Source organism: Electrophorus electricus, chromosome 20 (assembly GCF_013358815.1).
Source record: "Electrophorus electricus isolate fEleEle1 chromosome 20, fEleEle1.pri, whole genome shotgun sequence".
Lineage (NCBI taxonomy): Eukaryota > Metazoa > Chordata > Actinopteri > Gymnotiformes > Gymnotidae > Electrophorus > Electrophorus electricus.
The window spans coordinates 4,012,501-4,031,431 of NC_049554.1; the positions used below are offsets into that span (position 1 = coordinate 4,012,501).

At 44.6% G+C, this 18,931-nt stretch overlaps 1 protein-coding gene across 6 annotated transcripts in view; it reads left to right on the top strand.

Annotated features, from left to right (window-relative positions):
• Nucleotides 1–16,026, top strand: part of itpr1b (inositol 1,4,5-trisphosphate receptor, type 1b) — a 116,655-nt gene extending 100,629 nt beyond the window's left edge. For all 6 annotated transcript variants that reach the window (XM_035520174.1, XM_035520178.1, XM_035520175.1 and 3 more), the window contains 7 exons: nt 1–66; nt 500–595; nt 1,510–1,637; nt 1,881–2,046; nt 3,886–4,046; nt 11,563–11,724; nt 14,294–16,026. The exon at nt 1–66 is cut by the window's left edge and continues 124 nt beyond it. In XM_035520174.1, coding sequence (XP_035376067.1) covers nt 1–66; nt 500–595; nt 1,510–1,637; nt 1,881–2,046; nt 3,886–4,046; nt 11,563–11,724; nt 14,294–14,380 — 866 coding nt within the window. In that variant the 3' untranslated portion in view covers nt 14,381–16,026. The remainder of the gene's footprint in view (nt 67–499; nt 596–1,509; nt 1,638–1,880; nt 2,047–3,885; nt 4,047–11,562; nt 11,725–14,293) is intronic.
• The last annotated feature ends 2,905 nt before the right edge of the window (nt 16,027–18,931 follow it).

The following is an 18,931-nucleotide window of genomic DNA, read 5'->3' on the forward strand; positions in this document are numbered from 1 at the left end:
TCGGCTACATCTTCTTCAAGGACGACTTCATCCTCACCGTCGACCGCATACCCAACAAAACGCTCCGTACGGCCCCCGGGGGAGGGGGAGGGGTGCGGGATGTTTCCCAGCCCTGCATAGTAATGGGGTCTCCCTTTGCTGGGAAATACTGAGCTATGACACCTGATTGAAAGCCTTTCTCTGGGGAGCTTAAAGGTGTAACCTATACCAAAAAATCTGAAATTTCTAGTATTTGATAGAAATTATATGTTAAATTTGCAAACTAGACGAAGCATACGTGTAAAAAAAAATAAAATTAAAAATAATAATAATAAAAAATGTGTATATATATATATATATATATATATATATATATATATATATATATATATATGTATATGAGAGAGAGAGAGATTTATATATTTTGAATAAAGAATCAATGTAGAATCTATATTGATGATTTTTTTTTAAAAGAGTTGGATTGTGCATGTTTTTATTGGTTGTTTCTTCCTTAAATCAGAGCAATCAGCCACGATGATGAGCGAGTTCCTCTCAGGTGGAGTTTGTCGGAAAGATGGTGGTGTGGAAAACTGCACAGCAGACGTTACGATGGAGGGTACGCACGCACGCGCGCGCGCACACGCACACTCACACACGCGCACTCACACACACGCGCACTCACACACACACGCGCATTCACGTGGACAGACACACTCCCACACCCTTCTAGAGTTTGAAGTTACTGCTCGGTCATGGGATAAGCCGAGATGAGACACTGCACAACGTCACACTTTAGACGGCGCCAGGAACCACGGGACTCTGGAGGTCAAATGCTAATGACCAGCAGATCATCCCTACCGCGCCTAGGTTCAGGGGTCAGGCACACATGTCTGCCAGTCAGAGTGGAAAGTTTACGCTGTAACTCTGGGCTGCTGGGATCAGTGGAGACTAGATCTGAACCCAACCTGACACATATCACCTAGCCCCCGTGGGTGGTGTTTTTCTCGCACAAATTCACTCCTAGTGCCCCACGATTAACACCTCCCTCGACACCAGAGGACGCCCAGTGAAAACCTCGATCACACACTTCAAAGTCTGTAGGAGTGTGCTCAACCATAGTGGTTGGAAACGTGTTAGAATTCGTAGTATTGTGTTAGATTGTCGGGTTGGAGGACTAGGCACAGAAGAGTCATGTGTTAACGTAAAGGGTTTTATGCTTTTGCAAAAGAGCCAAAATAAAGCAAAGGAATCCAGTTGTACTGGTTACTGTAATTGTCTTCAGATAGAAAGCACGGTTGGCTGTGATTTGCTGACCTATCGTCTTATTCCAGAAGAGTGGTTTTACTAGGTACTTGCTTAGAGTGTGCAGGCCCTGTAGCACGCATGCATGCCATGCAAGGCTGCGTGTTGGTGCTCTGCATGTCTGTGTGTTTGAACGTGCTCATAGATTTGCGTGACTGTGAACTTGTACTTCTGTTTGACGGGTGTGTGTGTGTGTGTGTGTGTGTGTGTGTGTGTTTGGCCCAGCAGCAGCTCTGGTGGTGGAAGATAAGGAGCGCACCTGCGACTCTCTCCTCATGTGCATCGTCACCGTCCTCAGTCACGGGCTGCGGAGTGGTGGTGGGGTGGGCGATGTGCTCCGAAAGCCCTCAAAAGAGGTCTGGCTCCCGCCGAGCATGCGCCAATCACACAGCAAAGCACACGCCCAGCACACCCACCGTTCCCTAGTCAAACCCGTCACGGAGCTGTAGCGCCCGTTGCTCATCCCAAGCGCAAAACCTTTAGGTCACATCTGTCCCTTCAGGCCACAATGCACCTAATCCCTGCCGCGTCAGCACGGAAACGCACTACTCTCACAGAGTAACCCCATCAACACACACCTCTCCCCCCCCACTCCCCAGGAGCCGCTGTTTGCCGCCAGGGTGATCTACGATCTGCTCTTCTTCTTCATGGTTATAATCATTGTGCTCAACCTCATCTTTGGCGTCATTATCGACACCTTTGCCGACCTGAGGAGCGAGAAGCAGAAGAAAGAGGAGGTGCTTAAGACGACCTGCTTCATTTGTGGTGAGTGTGCGGGCGTACGTGTGAGTGAGCATGCGTGCGTGTGAGAGTGTGAGAGTGTGAGAGTATGATTCTGTGTGTGTGAGAGCATGAGAGCATGAGTGTGTGAGGGAGTGTGTATGAGTATGATTGCATGTGTAAGTTTGCGTGAGGGATTGTGTGTGTGTGTGTGTGTGTGTGTGTGTGTGTGTGTGTGTGTGTGTGTGTGTGTGTGTGTGCAGGCCCTTGTTAGGTAGAAACACCATCTAGCTGACGCAGACATAAAAAGAAGTTTTTCTAGTGAAATCAAACCATATATTGACTCACGCTATTGTTCTCAAACCTTGCATACAAACCGTAACACCTCTCAGATGTACTTGGTTAACAGAGGTAAACGTGCTTGGGTAGGCACTATTTTTCCATCAAAACAAGATTGCGTGTGATTAAATACCGATTGCAGAAGAGACCAATTGTGTGACCAGGTAAGACCCACGGTCTGGACAAAGCCCTGATCAGGATGGCACGGTGAGTTACTTCCTGTTCTCGTGTTGTGACATGAGACCTGTGCGCAGCAACCTCCGTCGGAACGTGAAGACGGCCCTCCGGTGTTCCGCAGGGTCTCTGTCGTTCCAGCTCACGTCTCTGCTCGGCGTGGCCTTTTAGAGAGTGCTCGTCTGATTAGCAGGCACAGGGCGAGATGCTTTCACTCGAACAGTGTAAACATCGGGTCGCCCCCTCTTCCCAGTAGGGTTAGTCATGGCTGCTACTGTGGAGGAGTGTCTTCTCCCTCCCTTTCTCTCACTCACACACACACACACACACAAACAAGGATTCTTCTAGTCTTAACATGATGGAACACCCATTTATTCAGGCCTATTGTTTGGCAATTCTCAGTTCATCATCCAATGGGAGTTTCAGGACTTACTCACAAGTGTGACTCGTGTGTGTGTGTGTGTGTGTGTGTGTGTGTGTGGGATGTGCAGAGTTACTCAAATTACACTTCGCTGGGATTTTGTTTTTGTTTGTTTCTTCCCCTTTGTAGGTGTTACATGCTAATTATGACAAAAGAAGCAAACCCCGCTCCGCGTGCAGTTAGCGTTTGGCTGCGTGTTGCGTGAAACGCGGAACACGTGCGCTCTGGTGCTGGTGATTTTTTTCCCAAAAAACAGCCCCCCTCTCTTTCCCATGCTGATGATCCAGCTTTGTCAAATGACTGTCTCCGCTCATCGTTACGGCAACAGCAGCAACAACAACAAAAAAAAGAAGCTCATCATCTGCCCTGACCATCACAAGACCCGCCACCCCCGCCTGTGACACGCGCGCGCGCACACACACCCTCAACCGTTAGCCTTTCACCACTGCCAGAGGAAGCGGTTTGTCAACAAACATCTCGTGCAGCGATGAACAAGGGAGTCGGAAATCTCCTGCTCCTTCTCCTGGACTGGACAGCTCTCTGATGACCACAACCCGTCGAAAGAACACAACAGTATTGCTTCATCCCCCATGCCTGAGTTAGCATGACTGAGGGGTTTGTGACCGAGGCGTTATTTGGGCGGCTTCTTGGTGGGTCTTTGTGAGCAGCACGTGGCACCCGGAGGGCGGCCGGTGGGGTTCAGCGGGGGGTTGAGCCTTGAAGGAGCCTCATGCAAAATACAAAAGCAAAAATAAAAGTGAGAAAAGCCCAAAACCCAAAACGAAACAAATAGTTTTAGGGATTCCTCTTCCTGGTTCGACCGTCCAGTCCGGAAAAAAAAACACCAAGTTGCCAGTGGCCTTGAATAATGAACATGCAGAATAAATGATATGAATAAAAGATTCCAAAACAAAGACAACCGTCATTCAGCTTTGTGTGTGTCCCTGCAGGCTTGGAGAGAGACAAGTTTGACAACAAGACGGTGACGTTTGAGGAGCACATCAAGGTGGAGCACAACATGTGGCACTACCTGTTCTTCATCGTCCTCATCAAGGTCAAGGACTCCACGGAGTACACAGGTCCGGAGAGCTACGTCGCTGAGATGATCAGGGTAAGGACAGGACGATCAGGGATCAGGGTGAGATGGTCTGGGATTAGGGTAGGATCAGGGTGTGATCAAGATGAGATGTTCAGGGTGAGATGGTCAGGGATCGGGGTGAGATGATCTAGTTCCGTATAACAGTTTGAGCCCTGATCTGGAATGCCCATGTCCTTGCTCTGCTTGGAACATTCCACCTAATTTTAATTGTTAATAAAATTCTGCTACCATGCCAAAATTTGGCTCCACTCCCGATTCTCCAGACTGACTCAATAACATTCTCCATTCTCTTGGAGATGTGCTTTGAGACAGAATTGAGGTACCTCCCTTTTCTCAAAAGTCCTGTTCTCCATAGAGTTTACTTCCAACCTTCTTGGTATCTATAAGTCTACCCTCCTGAGTTTAGATCAAACACTGATCTAGATGGTCGTCGGCTCATGGCAGACTTCAAATGAATCACAGAGCCGTGGGCTGAAAAGTGTTTCACGGAACATGCATGCATGCATGTGTGTGTGCCCGCGCACGCGCTCCCATGAGTGTTGGTCGCTGTACGTATGCATCAGTCCTCTGATACGGACTGCCGCTGTTCTTCGGAACATACGTGTGTGATACTATGACGGCGTCTGAAATGACAGTGTACTCTTTGTCAGAAACCAAGCATCAAAGCCCACTCAGACACCATTGGTTTAGGGACTTTCAGTAATGCCTAGCAGAGGCATAAATCGAGGTCTCCTTATGACTGTAATCATGATCAGGTTGATTGGTTGTTGTTTTTTTTCGTTATGCTAGTTTTAGCTAGTTGGTAAATAACAGATGCAATCTGAAATCTATAGAAAATAATCAAATTGGCAGCAACCGTGCTGGATGGAAACAAACCGAACAAACCCCATGACTGCGATGCCGCCCACGCACAGACGATCACGCTGCCCAGGAAACCAATTCTCACACACCTCGAATCAGACACTTACGATTTCCAGCATGTGAGGGCATAACTGGCTTTGGACTGGTGTGAAAGCGCTCTGAAATGCTACAGCTGTGAATCACTGGAATAAATGAACCCACGTCACCCTGGGGGGGGGTCTTTCCATGGGAAGGGGGGGGTCTGCTTCAGCAAGGTGCTTTCCACTGCTGGCTGACCCCACAGAGGGCTAACAGCACCTGTTTGTGCCACCACACCTGAACCCTGCAGCTGAACAGAAGCGAAGCTTCTTTTGCTCTCTCTTATTCGCCTGGCACACACACACACACACACACACACACACACACGCAGAAACTCACAAGGATTTACTTGGCCAAAGAGTAGAAGTTATCCTAATGATTGTCATTAAGCTTTGTGGGAATGCCTGCCTGGATTGTTTGTGTGTGTGTGTGTGTGTGTGTGTGTGTGGGAGTGCATGTGGGAGTGCATGTGGGTGCTCGTCCCATCTCATACAAGAACTAATGATCTGGCTTTAACCAGGATTACTTCAGCTCCCCCGAAACACTTCACTCAAAACGACTTTAACAAAGGGCTCGACTCATTTTACTCCTTGATGGAAATAGAAACGGGTCCAGGAAAAATTAACACCGAAGACAGAAAGTTTTCTTTAAAACAAACAAACAAACAGAGCTCACGTTCAGTTTAGTCACTGGGCTATTCCTGTAAAGCCAGCCGGTTCACGATCTCCAGTGACTTCCTGCTGAATGGCTCTGGAGCCCCTAGCAGTGCAGGGCTGCGCGCTCAGGAAAGCCCCTACTTCACAGGCCGTTGATGTCCTGACATAGTCGTCTCGCGGCTATTCGCGTGATGACACAGTTTGTCATGCACCGGTTGCTGACCCAGTTTGTGGGCATGATGAGAGATGAGGAACAGCCATCTGACTGAAGATTAGCTGGCCTTCATGCCACCTGCACACGCGCGCGTGCACACACTCCGACTTACACGCTCCCTAAAATGTGTCTGTTGCATCCGTACGCGCACACACACACACACACACACGCACACACCCACACTCCGACTTACACGCTCTCTGAGATGTCTGTTGCATTCGTGCATGCACACACACTCACAATCCGATTTTCTCGCTCCCTGAGATGCCTGTGGCGCGCACAGAGACACAAGCTCATATAGGCTACTGTAGACCATGTGGTAAGCCGCAGTGATGAATGTTTCAGGACCTTGTTACGTATTCCTCAGGTAAAGCACGTTAGTTGTTGGGTCACACCTTCATTCCACAGTGGCAGGGGGCAGGGCAGTTTAGCGGAGGAGAATTCATGCCACCACAATTGACATGCAATGTTTCAGGATGACAGGAAGCTTGATATGCAAAAAAGGTGTCTAACTTTTAGATAACTTTATTTATGTATCTGTGTATGTATTTGTTTGAGTGAAGATGGTCCAATATTTAAAGGCAAAAGGGGGAAAAAAAAAATCAGAATTTTTGTTAGTAATGAATTCATAAGAGGGGAAAAACCCCCCACATTTGTTCATTTGTTCTTTCCTTCTTATAAACCCAGCTGAGGTCAACTAAAGCCTTGAATTATTATGTTAAAAGATCTTTGCAAACTTTCTGCAGCACTACGAACCGTGAAGCATGAGCGGGTCTTAGGAGTTTCCTACTCCAATGCTAGACTGATGCGTAGAATAATGAGAGCGAAATAGCCAGGGACAGATCTAGATCAAGGCACTCCTGACTCTCACACCTGGATGAACGCCAAATTACACGCAGAATGTCGCACTGTTACCATTGACTCCCGACACGTGTGTGTGCGTGCGCGCGCGCGCACGCACACACACGCACACACACACGCACACACACACACACACACACACACACACACGCATTCCTGTGGCATGTGAGGAACAGGTTTCTCAGCTTTCTATTCTCAGAGAAAAGACACGAAGAAGAAAGAGAAGGAATTAAGAGTGAGTGAGACAAAGAGTGATAGAGAGAGACAGACAGACAGGGTGAGGGAGTGAGTGAGCTGACATGGAGAAGCATTAGACAGCTAATATGTGGACAGGCCTTCGCGCCCCCAAAATGGCGCTTGCGGACGAGCTGACCAACCTTGTCAGGGTTCATTTGTGCACCTTCCTGGCAACGAAGCGCCGTTTTGGAGACCCCAGCGCTTGTGAATATTTCTGATTTTCGTTTGACTAATAGGAGGTCCCACTCAGGACATGAGGGGCGGGGTCCAGAGCAAGTCAACGCAGCGTTGATTCAATTACAGCAAATTCTGTGAACTTGACCTACATTGCACATCGCAGTTTCCTCACCGATATCATGTTTGACGGTCATGACACCCAAAATATTGCACTTTTGGAGATGTGTGTAGGCAGGATCAAGGGACTGGTTTTGGGTTTGACGTCGTTGTCGCTGTTCAGACCACAGAGCATCCTGTGTGTGTGTGTGTGTGTGTGTGTGTGTGTGTGTGTGTGTGTGTGTGTGTGTGTGTGTGTGTGTGTGTGTGTGTGTGTGTGTGTGTGTGCGTGCGCGCGCACACTTTTTAATGTGAGTGTGGTAATAGTAATGAAATTCGCACTCCCTTCATTTCCATTGAAGCACCAGATGCACTTGAATTTGTTGTAGCAAGAGCGTTCTCTCTCACACATGCGCGCGCACACACACAGCCCTGACTTACTGGCAGTGCTGTCAAATATAAACAAAAGTCATGGAACATCTTGGGGGTTGTTGGCTAGGACAGGCAGATGGGACATGCATGCACACACACGCACGGCGTGTTCACATCCGTAAAAAGATTCACAGAATCTCACGTTATTAAAACGGCAGCGCCCTGCTCCTGCACGACACGCTTCACGTCATTGCTTCAAAAAATAAGTCCAGCTTGTGACAATTTCATCAGGCAACGTCTTTCCATGTTCGACCGAAAACGGATGTGGATTTGAGTAATCTCTACCTTCACGTTTGGAGGGATTTTTTTTCTTCATAGAAATAGCCATACTTCTCTTTTCTGAAGAACTGAAAGTAGAGGAAGTGAGGATTGCGCTGTGAGTCACTGTGCATTTGTTTTACTGTACCTCCACCCTCAATTTAGCTACAGTGTCTCAGGGAGGACTTTTTTTTTTTTTTTACGCGTTCCATCAACCACAGTCTGGACCACTGGGATGGGGGCAGGGTCGATCGCTAGGAGCAGCCATGCCTCGAATGTCCACGATCGCAAAAGTGAAAACGCACTGAATCCACACGTTTATATGTTGCTGCTGTTTATTAGACATTGAACTGATGGCAGGGAAACCTTCCTCAGTGCTTGGTTTCCCAACCTCACAGTGCCCCCGGCAACATTGCTGGGTCTGACGCTAACACTAATACCAGTGCCACCAGTGGTAGCTGAAGGCTAAATGTAGTGACCAGTTTTAAATGGTAAATTTGAGTCATATAGCCATCAGGTTCTACTAGAACGCAGAACCCAGTGCCATCATAATTGTAAGTCGCTTTGGATAAAAGCGTCATCTAAAAGCCTTAAAGGGAGCAGGAGCCCATCAACATAGCCCATAAGTGGTCCTCGCTCACCAGGAAGTGTCCGGTGAGGACCGCATGCACGGTTGATGATAGCAGGCAAAATGCATTGCATAGTATGGCCAGCAAGCGTATGGCCAGTGAGTGTGTGTAAAGTGTGTGGATGGAGAGTGTGTGTATGGCCGGTGAGTATATGACACAATCTGGAGAGCTGGGTTAAGTGCCCCATTGTCTAGGAATAATTGAAAATACTAGAGCTCAGGAAAGGTGTTACTCTTCATCATCACAGTAACGGGGATGATGACTTGAAATGAACATTGGAGCATCTAGATATCAGGCACAGGCTCTGCGAAGTCTAGAGGTCCAGAAAAAATGCGTGGAAGCCGTTCATATGTTATTTTCGCTTACTAAGTACGTTGTGGTAAAAAAAAAAAAAGATTAGAAATCCCGATTTAGAAGAACTACACTGGAGTCATACTTCATCCTTCCGTTCTCCTTATTAAGCTAGAGGAAACGCAATTGCATCTTGTGTTGTGGTGAATGTAGCTTTTCTAAGCAAGTAAGAAGTTAAGATCTAATAGAAATGACAGATAATTCAAAGGATTTGCATGGAATTGACTAACAAAAAGTAGATACATACACGTTTGATTAAAAAAAAACAATCATCAGTTGAGGCACCGATTTGGGTTAAGAACATTTATGACAAGCTGGCAGATGGAGTAGTTTAAAGATGTTTGAACCCATGTAAATAACGTGGGTCACGTTTGGCAGTTATGCACTGAAGCTGCATATTTACTGTGGCGTACAATCCAGGCTGTAATAAACACACAGGACAACAGCATTGGATCACGTTGGAGCACGTGCAGGAGGCAGGTCTACGTTGGGGGGGGGGGGGGGGCAACACCAAACGGTGAGAAGTCACGTGAGCAGCTACAGCTAGGTGTGTGGGATCAGCGTTTTCAGATGAAATTAATTGGACAAGAAAGTGGCTGGAAGAGTGTTTGTTTGAAGCGGTGGCGGACAGAGCGGGTGGCTGTGGTTGAGATGACGTGGCTTGCTGACAGCTGGATGAAGCCAGACTCATCACCGGGTGGCAATAAACACAAACCTCAGTGTGTGTGTGTGCGTGCGTGTGCGTGAACACTGCACAGGAAGTGAACACAAACACAGACACATGCGCACACACTCCTCTTCTATTCTCAGAATGAGTGAGCTTCAGAAGTGCATCACTGATGTAGACAGTGCGTTACTGACTGTGTGATTTCCCTGCGTGTGCGTGCGCGCGTGCAGGCTGACAAAAGGGGACTTCTGCACACCTCACCCCTAACACCGCTGTGAAGAATGGTGTGAGGAGTTTAAGCAGTTTAGCTATTCTGTATTTTGATATTCTGTGTAGTTTCAGCAGTGAGAATTGCTGGGATTGTAAGTTTTTCAGGTGGACCCTCAAGAATTTAATTTCAGTTGTCTAGTAGAACTGGATGTCCTATACAACTCAAATTTACCATTCATTTAAAACGCTCACTACCTTTAACTTTATAGCTTTAGCTATAAAGATATAGCAGAAGATCCATCCACAGTTTTTCTTTTGAAGATGAAAAGGAAAGAAAAATTCCTTTTGTGAATTAAATTGTAAGGAATCAAATTATTTTCAGAATAAAGAGGAAAAAAAACAAGTATGATTTAAAATGTAAAGTTCTACTTTCCTATTGAGATTCTCTACTCATCTTTGCTTTGTGAAAGTGCGTGTGTGTGTGTGCGTGCGTGCACAGGCACGCACTTTGGAGAGGGCAGTGGAATGCAGTGGAGTGACCTTTCGTGACTCTCGCCAGTAATGTTGTCTCTCTCTCTCTCTCTCTCTCTCTCTCTCTCTCTCTCTCGCGCTCTCTCTCTGTCTGTCTGTCTGTCTGTCTCTCACACTTCCTCCTTCTCATTCTTTCACTCTTCCCCTCTCACTGTCACTTACTCCTGCTTTTCTTTATCTTCCTCAGTCTTCCTTGATATTCCATATTCTGAGCTACACTTTTTCCTCAGTGTGCCTGAGTGTGCACCTACACTCTGGCGCTACGCTGGCATTTAGCACGGCGAGGAAGAGCCTAAAGACATGTCCTATTTACGTCACGGGCCCATTCTTCTCCGCTTTTTCACTGTCAGCCTCTTTTTACTTGTTCGTCCTCTACACAAATCATTAAGAGTCCTTTACAGAATTACGTTCATTGCATAGTTTGAATTCCTAAGTGCACGTGTCTAAACCCCCCCCCGGCAACAAGGTTACTGCCAGAGAGAGAGCAAGAGAGAGAGACTGACTCGCACACTATGCAGACAAACCAAACTCTGTGGAGACATCAACAGGAAGTGCATTCGCCAAACCATGCACCATTCCATCCAACGAGTGCCGTGGTCTGGTGCTTCCCAGGAGAAGCACGGTGCCGGCGCACCATGCGCCCGCAGCCGGCTGCGCCGATGAAGGCGCACTTCAGCTTTTCTGGGCAATAAGCAGGGCCTTGTCAGCGTGCTTTCCTGGCAGTTTAAGCTGATGAAATTAGGGTGGGTATTCTGTGAAATTCCTTTGGAATGGAACGGAACCGCCCCCACCCTCCACGCGTTGCTTAGGGGGTGGAGGACACACTGCAGGCAGTGTTCAGGGAGTGACCTCTTTGCAGTGCTTCATGTGACTCTTCATAGCTGGTTTCCCATGCTGTGATTCCATTACATGTCCGAAATTGGTCTGATGTCAGAGGGTAGGCACTCACAGACCAAAAGGGGAAAAAAAAAAAAAAAGACAACTCGATTAGCTAAAAAGAACTCAGTACAGAAAAGACAAAAATCTGCCAAGAAAGAACTGCATTGGCACCAGAAATTTAAAGGCAGCTGTGTGTAAAAAAACAAAACAAAAAAAACAGTTGGCACAGAAAATCTAAACGGATAAGGAAGTCTTTAAAAACATGGCATGCTTGAGTGAAAAAAATTCATTTAGAAAACCGGTAAAAATGTACAGTTGGGGCACCACAAATCATGTGACCACAGCCAGTAAAGTGTCACTTCATTCACTTGAAATGTGGACATTCTAACAGGAGCACAATCTGGACTGGTTTCCACGGATGCGGGCGATGTCGTTGGTGAGCAGTGACGCGGAGGGCGAGCAGAACGAGATCAGGAATCTGCAGGAGAAGTTGGAGTCCACCATGAAGCTGGTCTCCAACCTGTCCAGCCAGCTCACCGAGCTAAAGGAACAAGTGAGTGAGGCCGTTGGGAGACTGATTTCAGTACAGCACTTCAGGACGCAAAACTCAGGCCCTAAATATGCTTCTTTTAGATCAGTTTCCTTTCGAAGGTAATTTTAAGTTAAAGAAACAAACAAACAAAAAAAAACAAAAAACAAAAATTGACTAAAAATGTTTAAAAAAAAAAAACATTTGCATGGTAAGTAAGATGAAATAATTTCATAGGCCCACACTAGCTGTGTGTTTAGCATTGGTTTAGCTTCAGGGCTTGAAGGTCAAATTTCATCTTTTACCTTCTGTGGAAGCCCAATTAGAGCAAAGGGCAATGAGTCATCCGTCCGTCCGTCCGTCTGTCTGTCTGTCTGTCTCTTTCTCTCACTCACACACTCTGACCCTGTCTTGCTTTCTCACATCTACGATCAGCACAGCAAACCCCATGCGCTGCTAAGATGCTCCGCCACATGCGTCATGAGGATAAGTGTCCTTTCGCTCTGAATCAACTTTTATTGTGTTCCAGACAAAGTTCTCCGAACCAGGTCTGCTTGTTTCCACACACAAATAGTAGCACAGGCTGTGTCGAGTGACTGTGCAGCAACACTGCCAGTGAACCAGTGACAATTAATTTTTCTTTTTTTAATTACTTCAACCAGAATTCATAACACGTGAGTTTCTTGTAAACACCCCAGAATAAAAGAAGTGTCTACAACTGTATCTGGTGATCAGGAGGCTGATAAATGAGAAGTGTCTAGGAGGAACTAGAACTTCTGCCCCAGACGGGGGGAAATGACCATTTGGGTTCCTGAAAGAAGGTGAAGTGATGGTCCAAAAACTGTTACCTTTCACTTTTATACAAACATCGCGCTTTTGTGCCACTACCTTCACTGCTTGTTTTTCTGGGGAAAAATGTAGGCCACTTTGTATTGTTTGTCTTTTATTTTCAGGCATATATTATGTAATGTTTGCTAATTTCACAACTGAAAATCAGTTTTTCAGCAAAGTACAGGAATGCTTAGCCTGAGAGCTGGAATGTAATGTGTCAGGGCCAGGTTATCAGTCATTACATATTGTGGACTGTGTGTCTTATAATCGGTATAAAGGCATATTAATTTACATTTAGACATTTTATCATCAGTTTAGGTTTACATTTTTTAAAATGCCTACACTACAAATGAATTAGAAGAATTAGACAGCAATAATAAATGGGAGGTTATTTATTTATTTATCTTATTTTTAAAATCAGACAAGCTCTAATCATGAAAGGTTATATAAATATTAACTTAAAAATCACACACACACACCCACACACACACACACACACACACACACACACACACACACACACACGTGTCCAGTCCAAGCATTCACAGATCCTGATTGTGGCTTTGAATTTTCTAAACAGTCCCATGACCAACCTCTGTACACGTCTCGATGAAGCCCAGACATGCTTCTCTCCAGCGGGTGCAGTACTGTACAGATCTCCACTAGCATATTTTAGAGTTGCTTCATTCCTAACTGTTGATGGTAAAACTGCCAGGTTCTAAGAATCAGCTATCGGGAAGCTTTATGGTGAGGGTGGAGAAGTTGGAGCTCACTGCATCCCCCGTCCCCCAACCCCCCACCCCAGGCTGGGTCGCCCTCCGTGGGCCGACCCATCGTTAAGCTCCTAATTGTTTTAACGAACTACCTGAGACGCCTGGGACTCTAGCAGATTGAGAAAGGGTACCATCTTCTCCCCTGTCACTTTTGGTACAGATCATTCAGACCTTAGCTTTAGATCCCAGGCATTCCCGCAAGCTGCTTGAAGTTATCTAGATACAATCTAGATAACTAGATTATCTAGCTATCTAGATTCATCTGCTGTTAGAAAGCCAAAATCCTGAGCGAACTCGAAATAATTACAATAAAATAATTTGAGGCAATTATTAGAACGAAATATTATGTCTTGTTTTTAGCGCTGAGCTTCGAATGTGTTTTCGAACATTTTGTGATATTTAACAAAACCAGGCTGTCCGCATTCCTTCAGGGCCTATAATGGCCGATGAAGTTACAGGCAGATGATGTGAGTTTATTCACACTGTTATGCTTTTGCCTTTATTTGGTGATGCGCGAGAGCAGACATCCTGTGGATGCTAACTTTAATGTGTGAGGGCTGTGGTTGCAAGCCAGCACCAGCATGCTAGCTTTGGACTTATTTTTGCAAGTGTTGTTGAGTCAGGTTAGGGGATTTTAGGTTTGACGAGACCAAATTTCTCTGGAAGAGAATGCATGTGTATGTATGTGTGCTTGTGAGAACAAACACACTTTCTGTGGACTTACCAGGGCAACAAGAGCGGATATGCCAGATGCAATTGCACAGGAAATGCCTGGTATTTGCAGGGTGGAAAGTGAGACAGAGAAGGGAAGAAAAAATTAAAAACTGTGCGTACATGTGTTTCTTTTTTGTGTGTGTGTGTGTTTGCATGTGTGGGCTTGTGTGTTTGCGCGCGTGTGTGTGTGTGTGTGTGTGTGTGTGTGTGTGTGTGTGTGTGTGTGTGTGTGTGTGTGTGTGTCCGTGTCCGTGTCCGTCCATCCATCCTGACAGATGACGGAGCAGCGTAAACAGAAGCAGAGGATCGGACTTCTGGGACATCCCCAACACCTGAACGTGAACCCCCAACAGCCTGCCTGAGCTCAGCTGTGTGTGTGTGTGTGTGTGTGGGTGTGTGTGTGTGTGTGTGTGTGTGTGTGTGTGCGCGTGCGCGCGAGAGCTGCGCCCACACTCGACACCTGCTCGACGAACCAGACCTGCCTGCCGCTCATCCTTCCACGTGGACCACACGCATCATTCAGCGAGCATGCGTGTGCCAGCGTGCACATGCCAGTAGAGATCGTAGTTGTCTGCACCTGCCAAAATAAAAAGGGGAAAATTGAAAACAAAAGACAATTTTTTTTTTTTTTTTTTTTTTTTTTAAACACGAACCCTTTATACCACTGGGGGAAAATTCTTCTGCTCATCACGCTTACTTGGTCACGTGTGTGTGTGTGTGTGTGAGAGTGTGTGTGTGTGTGTGTTTGGGAGGACAAGGCCTTGCCAGGTATGGCTTGCTAAATGAGGCACACTGGTTGGTATGACTAGATAGATGCTGTTTAAACACATACTACAGAAGGATCTTTTTTGTATCCACGAACCAGTCTGGCGAGCCGTATTTTATGTCTTATTTTTGTATTTTGTGCAATATTGATACTTTAATATGCAACCTTATTGAGCTGTAAAATGTGTCTTACTGGGGTAATGAGGCTCTCTCAGGATAAAGGGGTTCTCTTTATTTGCCTTTAAGGCCATAGTAGGAAGCTGAGGACATATAAGTTCATAGTCAGTTTAGTACAAGTTCTAAGAGACATGAAATCGCACATGTTGGTCTTTTTCTTTTCTTATCTATTTATTTAATTTAAAGAAATTACATTCAAAGAAGATTGTATGTTATGGCACAGTGTAAGGTTTATGAATTTCCTCTACAGGGTTCCCTACTTTGTTTTATTATCCATGCTTTTTTTGTCTGTTGTTGAACCCGTGGCTTAAGGGTCTTCTGCGTTCAGGGTGATAAAGTATAAGATTAGTATTTAAGATGTTTAGCCTGGTAAACTTTGTTTCTTCATCCTAATTCTACTTCTAGAGCACTTGAACAATATGCTACATCTCACCCTGCTTATAATGGCCTGTCTGGTGAGCAGCTCTTTGAGGGGGGGCCGTGAGAATGGGAAGAGGGAAAAGCCCCCCCCCCCCACCTCCACTTCTCAGCGTTGCGATAGAAAGGCAGTTTGCAGTGTAGTGCTGTCCACAGAGGACAGAAGTAAGGCATAGAAAGCTACCCGCACTACCACTGCACAATGTGTTGTGGGTTGGGGGGGTGGGGGGTGGAGAAGCAAGATCAGGTCAGTCTGTCTCTCCTCTATCTTTCTCTAATGTTTCCTTTCAAAGAATTATATATACACATATAAAATGTGCACCATGTCATTTGCTTTTGTATAGAGGTAAAAATTCTATCATAGAAATTAAGAGCAGTGTTACTAAAAGATGAAGTTGAGTCTAATTTAATAGAGATATGTTGTCAAGATTGTAAATTAATTTAGCAATGTTTAATAAAATCTGTAATTCACCTTGAAAACTTTTTTTCCCTGCTCCTTGTGTAGCATGCTTAACATAAAGGTCGATTTACTGTTTGATACTGGAGGAAGACACCCAGAGGTAGACGTCATGCCAGGCGTGTCCTAAATAAATGCATATGTAAAAGTATTAAATATATAGTGTAATAAAAGGCAAAATATCACTGTAAAGATGTTTTTTTGTTTGTTTTTGTTTGTTTGTTTTTGTTTTTTAAATGTACATGGTCATTGGCAGGTTCCAGATGCATCTTCAGTTGCTTGTTTTAGGGTGGGTGTGGGTGGCTATGGGTGTGTGTGTGAGAAAGGGAGGGACCAATAAATGCATTGAACAGTATCAGGCAAATGTTTACCTATGGTAGTATTTAGCGCACGTTTAATTAATTCCCCCATTTATTGAGAAAAATCAGCATTAATAAAAGACCGCTCTGGAGAAGGGTATTAGTTACATGCAGGGATGTAGCTCTGCAGACAGTCACCACATGCTTATTTCGACCGTCTACTGGAGTTTGAGAACATCTGATAAGATTGCAAAGTGTGAGGGCAGCAAGAAAATGTCTTGCCAAAAAGAAAAAAGGGCCAGTTCGCTCATTTGTGGATATGCACTTTCACTGACCTCTCAGGTCACTGCTCGAGGCTCACTGCTATATCTATCTCTCTATCTCTCTCTCTATCTCTCTATCTCTCTCTCTATCTATATCTATCTCTCTATCTATATCTATCTCTATCTCTATCTCTAGAGAGAGATAGAGATATATAGATAGAGATCTATTCATTCTAGGACTCTTACAAAGGAATGTGTCATTGTTCCATGTGCCACTGAACACCATAACTATATAAACTCTCCTTTTAAATGTGCAAAATCACACACCAACACTGATACTGGTGTTTCTGAGTAGGCAGTTTGAACAGTAGTCTCCTTGTGACAACCAAAAGGCTGGTTGGTGGGGGGTTTTTAATGCTGTTTTTAGTAAAATTATCTGACCATGCCAATTATCGATTGCAAATTGCAGCAGAAGAGAAACTTAAGAAACAGGATCCAGTGGTTCCACTGTCTCTTAGTTATTTTTACATTCTCTGAAAAGTCTCACTGGGTACATTTATTTATTTATTTTTAAATTACCACCATGAATTTTATGCTGGTACAATTTGTTACCTCATTTAACTCTTCCTGAAGGCTGCATTGGAGCACTTCCTGAAATTAGAAAATTCTAAGAAAAACCAGCTACAAGGGGAATCTTGTTCAGACACAACCAGAATAGGGCAATAAGAGGTATTGCATTTACTCATGATCAATTAGGCAATAATAAAAAGTAAGACATTAATAAGAAGTTTGACTTTCCCTGTTTATTAACCTGGTGGTGCTAACTTAATTATTTTTTTTAAACCACTCTAAGCCTTGGGAAACCCAGGACGGCGTCAATTATTTTCTTTATGTGTGGATTTCATTTTAGATTAATTTCGCGTTAAGCTTTGAATCAGTAGGGCAACGCAAGTAACTAAGTCTACGTGAAGTGCTGCGGTGAATGTGTTCATCCCTGGAAGACTTTGCTTCGTGGCTGTAGCACGCTCGGATGTTGCGTCCCTGGGGTGATGCAGCCTGCGGAGGAAGGCAGTAAGGGTGTTTTCCCCCATTCGCTAGAGGCACTGGGCGCTTTAACCCAATAAAGAACCCCAACTTTCCTGCGCTGCAAAACTTCACTTTTTGCTCTATTTATGCATTCTCTTTGACTGCTATCTATCTATATTATGATTTTATTATAATTTACTTTTTTAATCAGTGCCGCATTTGGTTAACAGTTCAGTTTTAATGTCCGTGGCAAGGCGCTGACGACCAAACGCGCGTTCGCTTTTAATAGAAGAGTGCGCGCGCGGGACTCGCCTGTCGCGCTCCGTCGAGCACGGGAAAGGCTGATGACGTCAACGGTGGGGATTCGGCGCGGTTCGGAGCTCAGCGTGACGTGACAGCCCCAGCCGGGCTACAAACACGCCGAGCTGGCGCGCGAGAGAGCCACGCGCAGGTGCACGTGCCGAGGCGAACGATTACAGTAACATCACTGTCCTAATTGTTCACTCATCCTCGAGGGATGGAGAAAAAACAACAATAAACTGCGCGTGTCAGCTCCGTAGAAGTTTAAAAAGCCCCAGACTCTCCAAAAAAAGGGCGAAATGAAAAGTACAGGTAACCCTGTACTAGTGCCAGGGTAACACATCTGAAGAGTCTTTCTAATGGATGTGCAATTTGATCTATCTGGCGTATCCTTTACAAAGTCAGCACTTTGCATCTTGCAGGTATGAACTGTTAATGTAAAAATGTAACGTGCAGGCTATTTGCCTTTAAGAGATTTTAAAACCACTGTTCCACATAAAACAGCGTCACACTGATAATTTTGGAACTTTTTGCACACTTCAAAACAGCAAAACAGACACAGAGCCTCCTTATCAATAAACTTAAAGCTTTTATGACAAACACGCACACGCACACACACACACACACACACATATATATATATATATATATATATATATATATATATATAGATATACAACACACATATATACACACACATATATATATATATATTTATTTATATATATATATATATATATATATATATATATACAACACACACATATATACACACGTATATATATATAAAAACACACATATGCACACACGTATATATATATATATATATATATATATATATATATATATATATATACAACACACATATATACACACGTGTATATATATATATATATATATATATATATATATATATATATATATATGTGTGTGTGTGTGTGTGTGTGTGTGTGTGTGTGGGCTATAGGTTTATTTTTGTTTAAGGCACTGGCAGACCTATTGAATTCTGTGTAATAGCATATGAACTGAAGCAGACTAAGACCAAATACAGAGTTCTGTGCACGTCGCTGACATTTTTCATTACTTTTATTTCAATAACTGACTCATGCTTGTCCAACATGTCTATCTATCTATCTATCTATCTATCTATCTATCTATCTATCTATCTATCTATCTATCTATCTATCTATCTATCTATCTATCTATCTA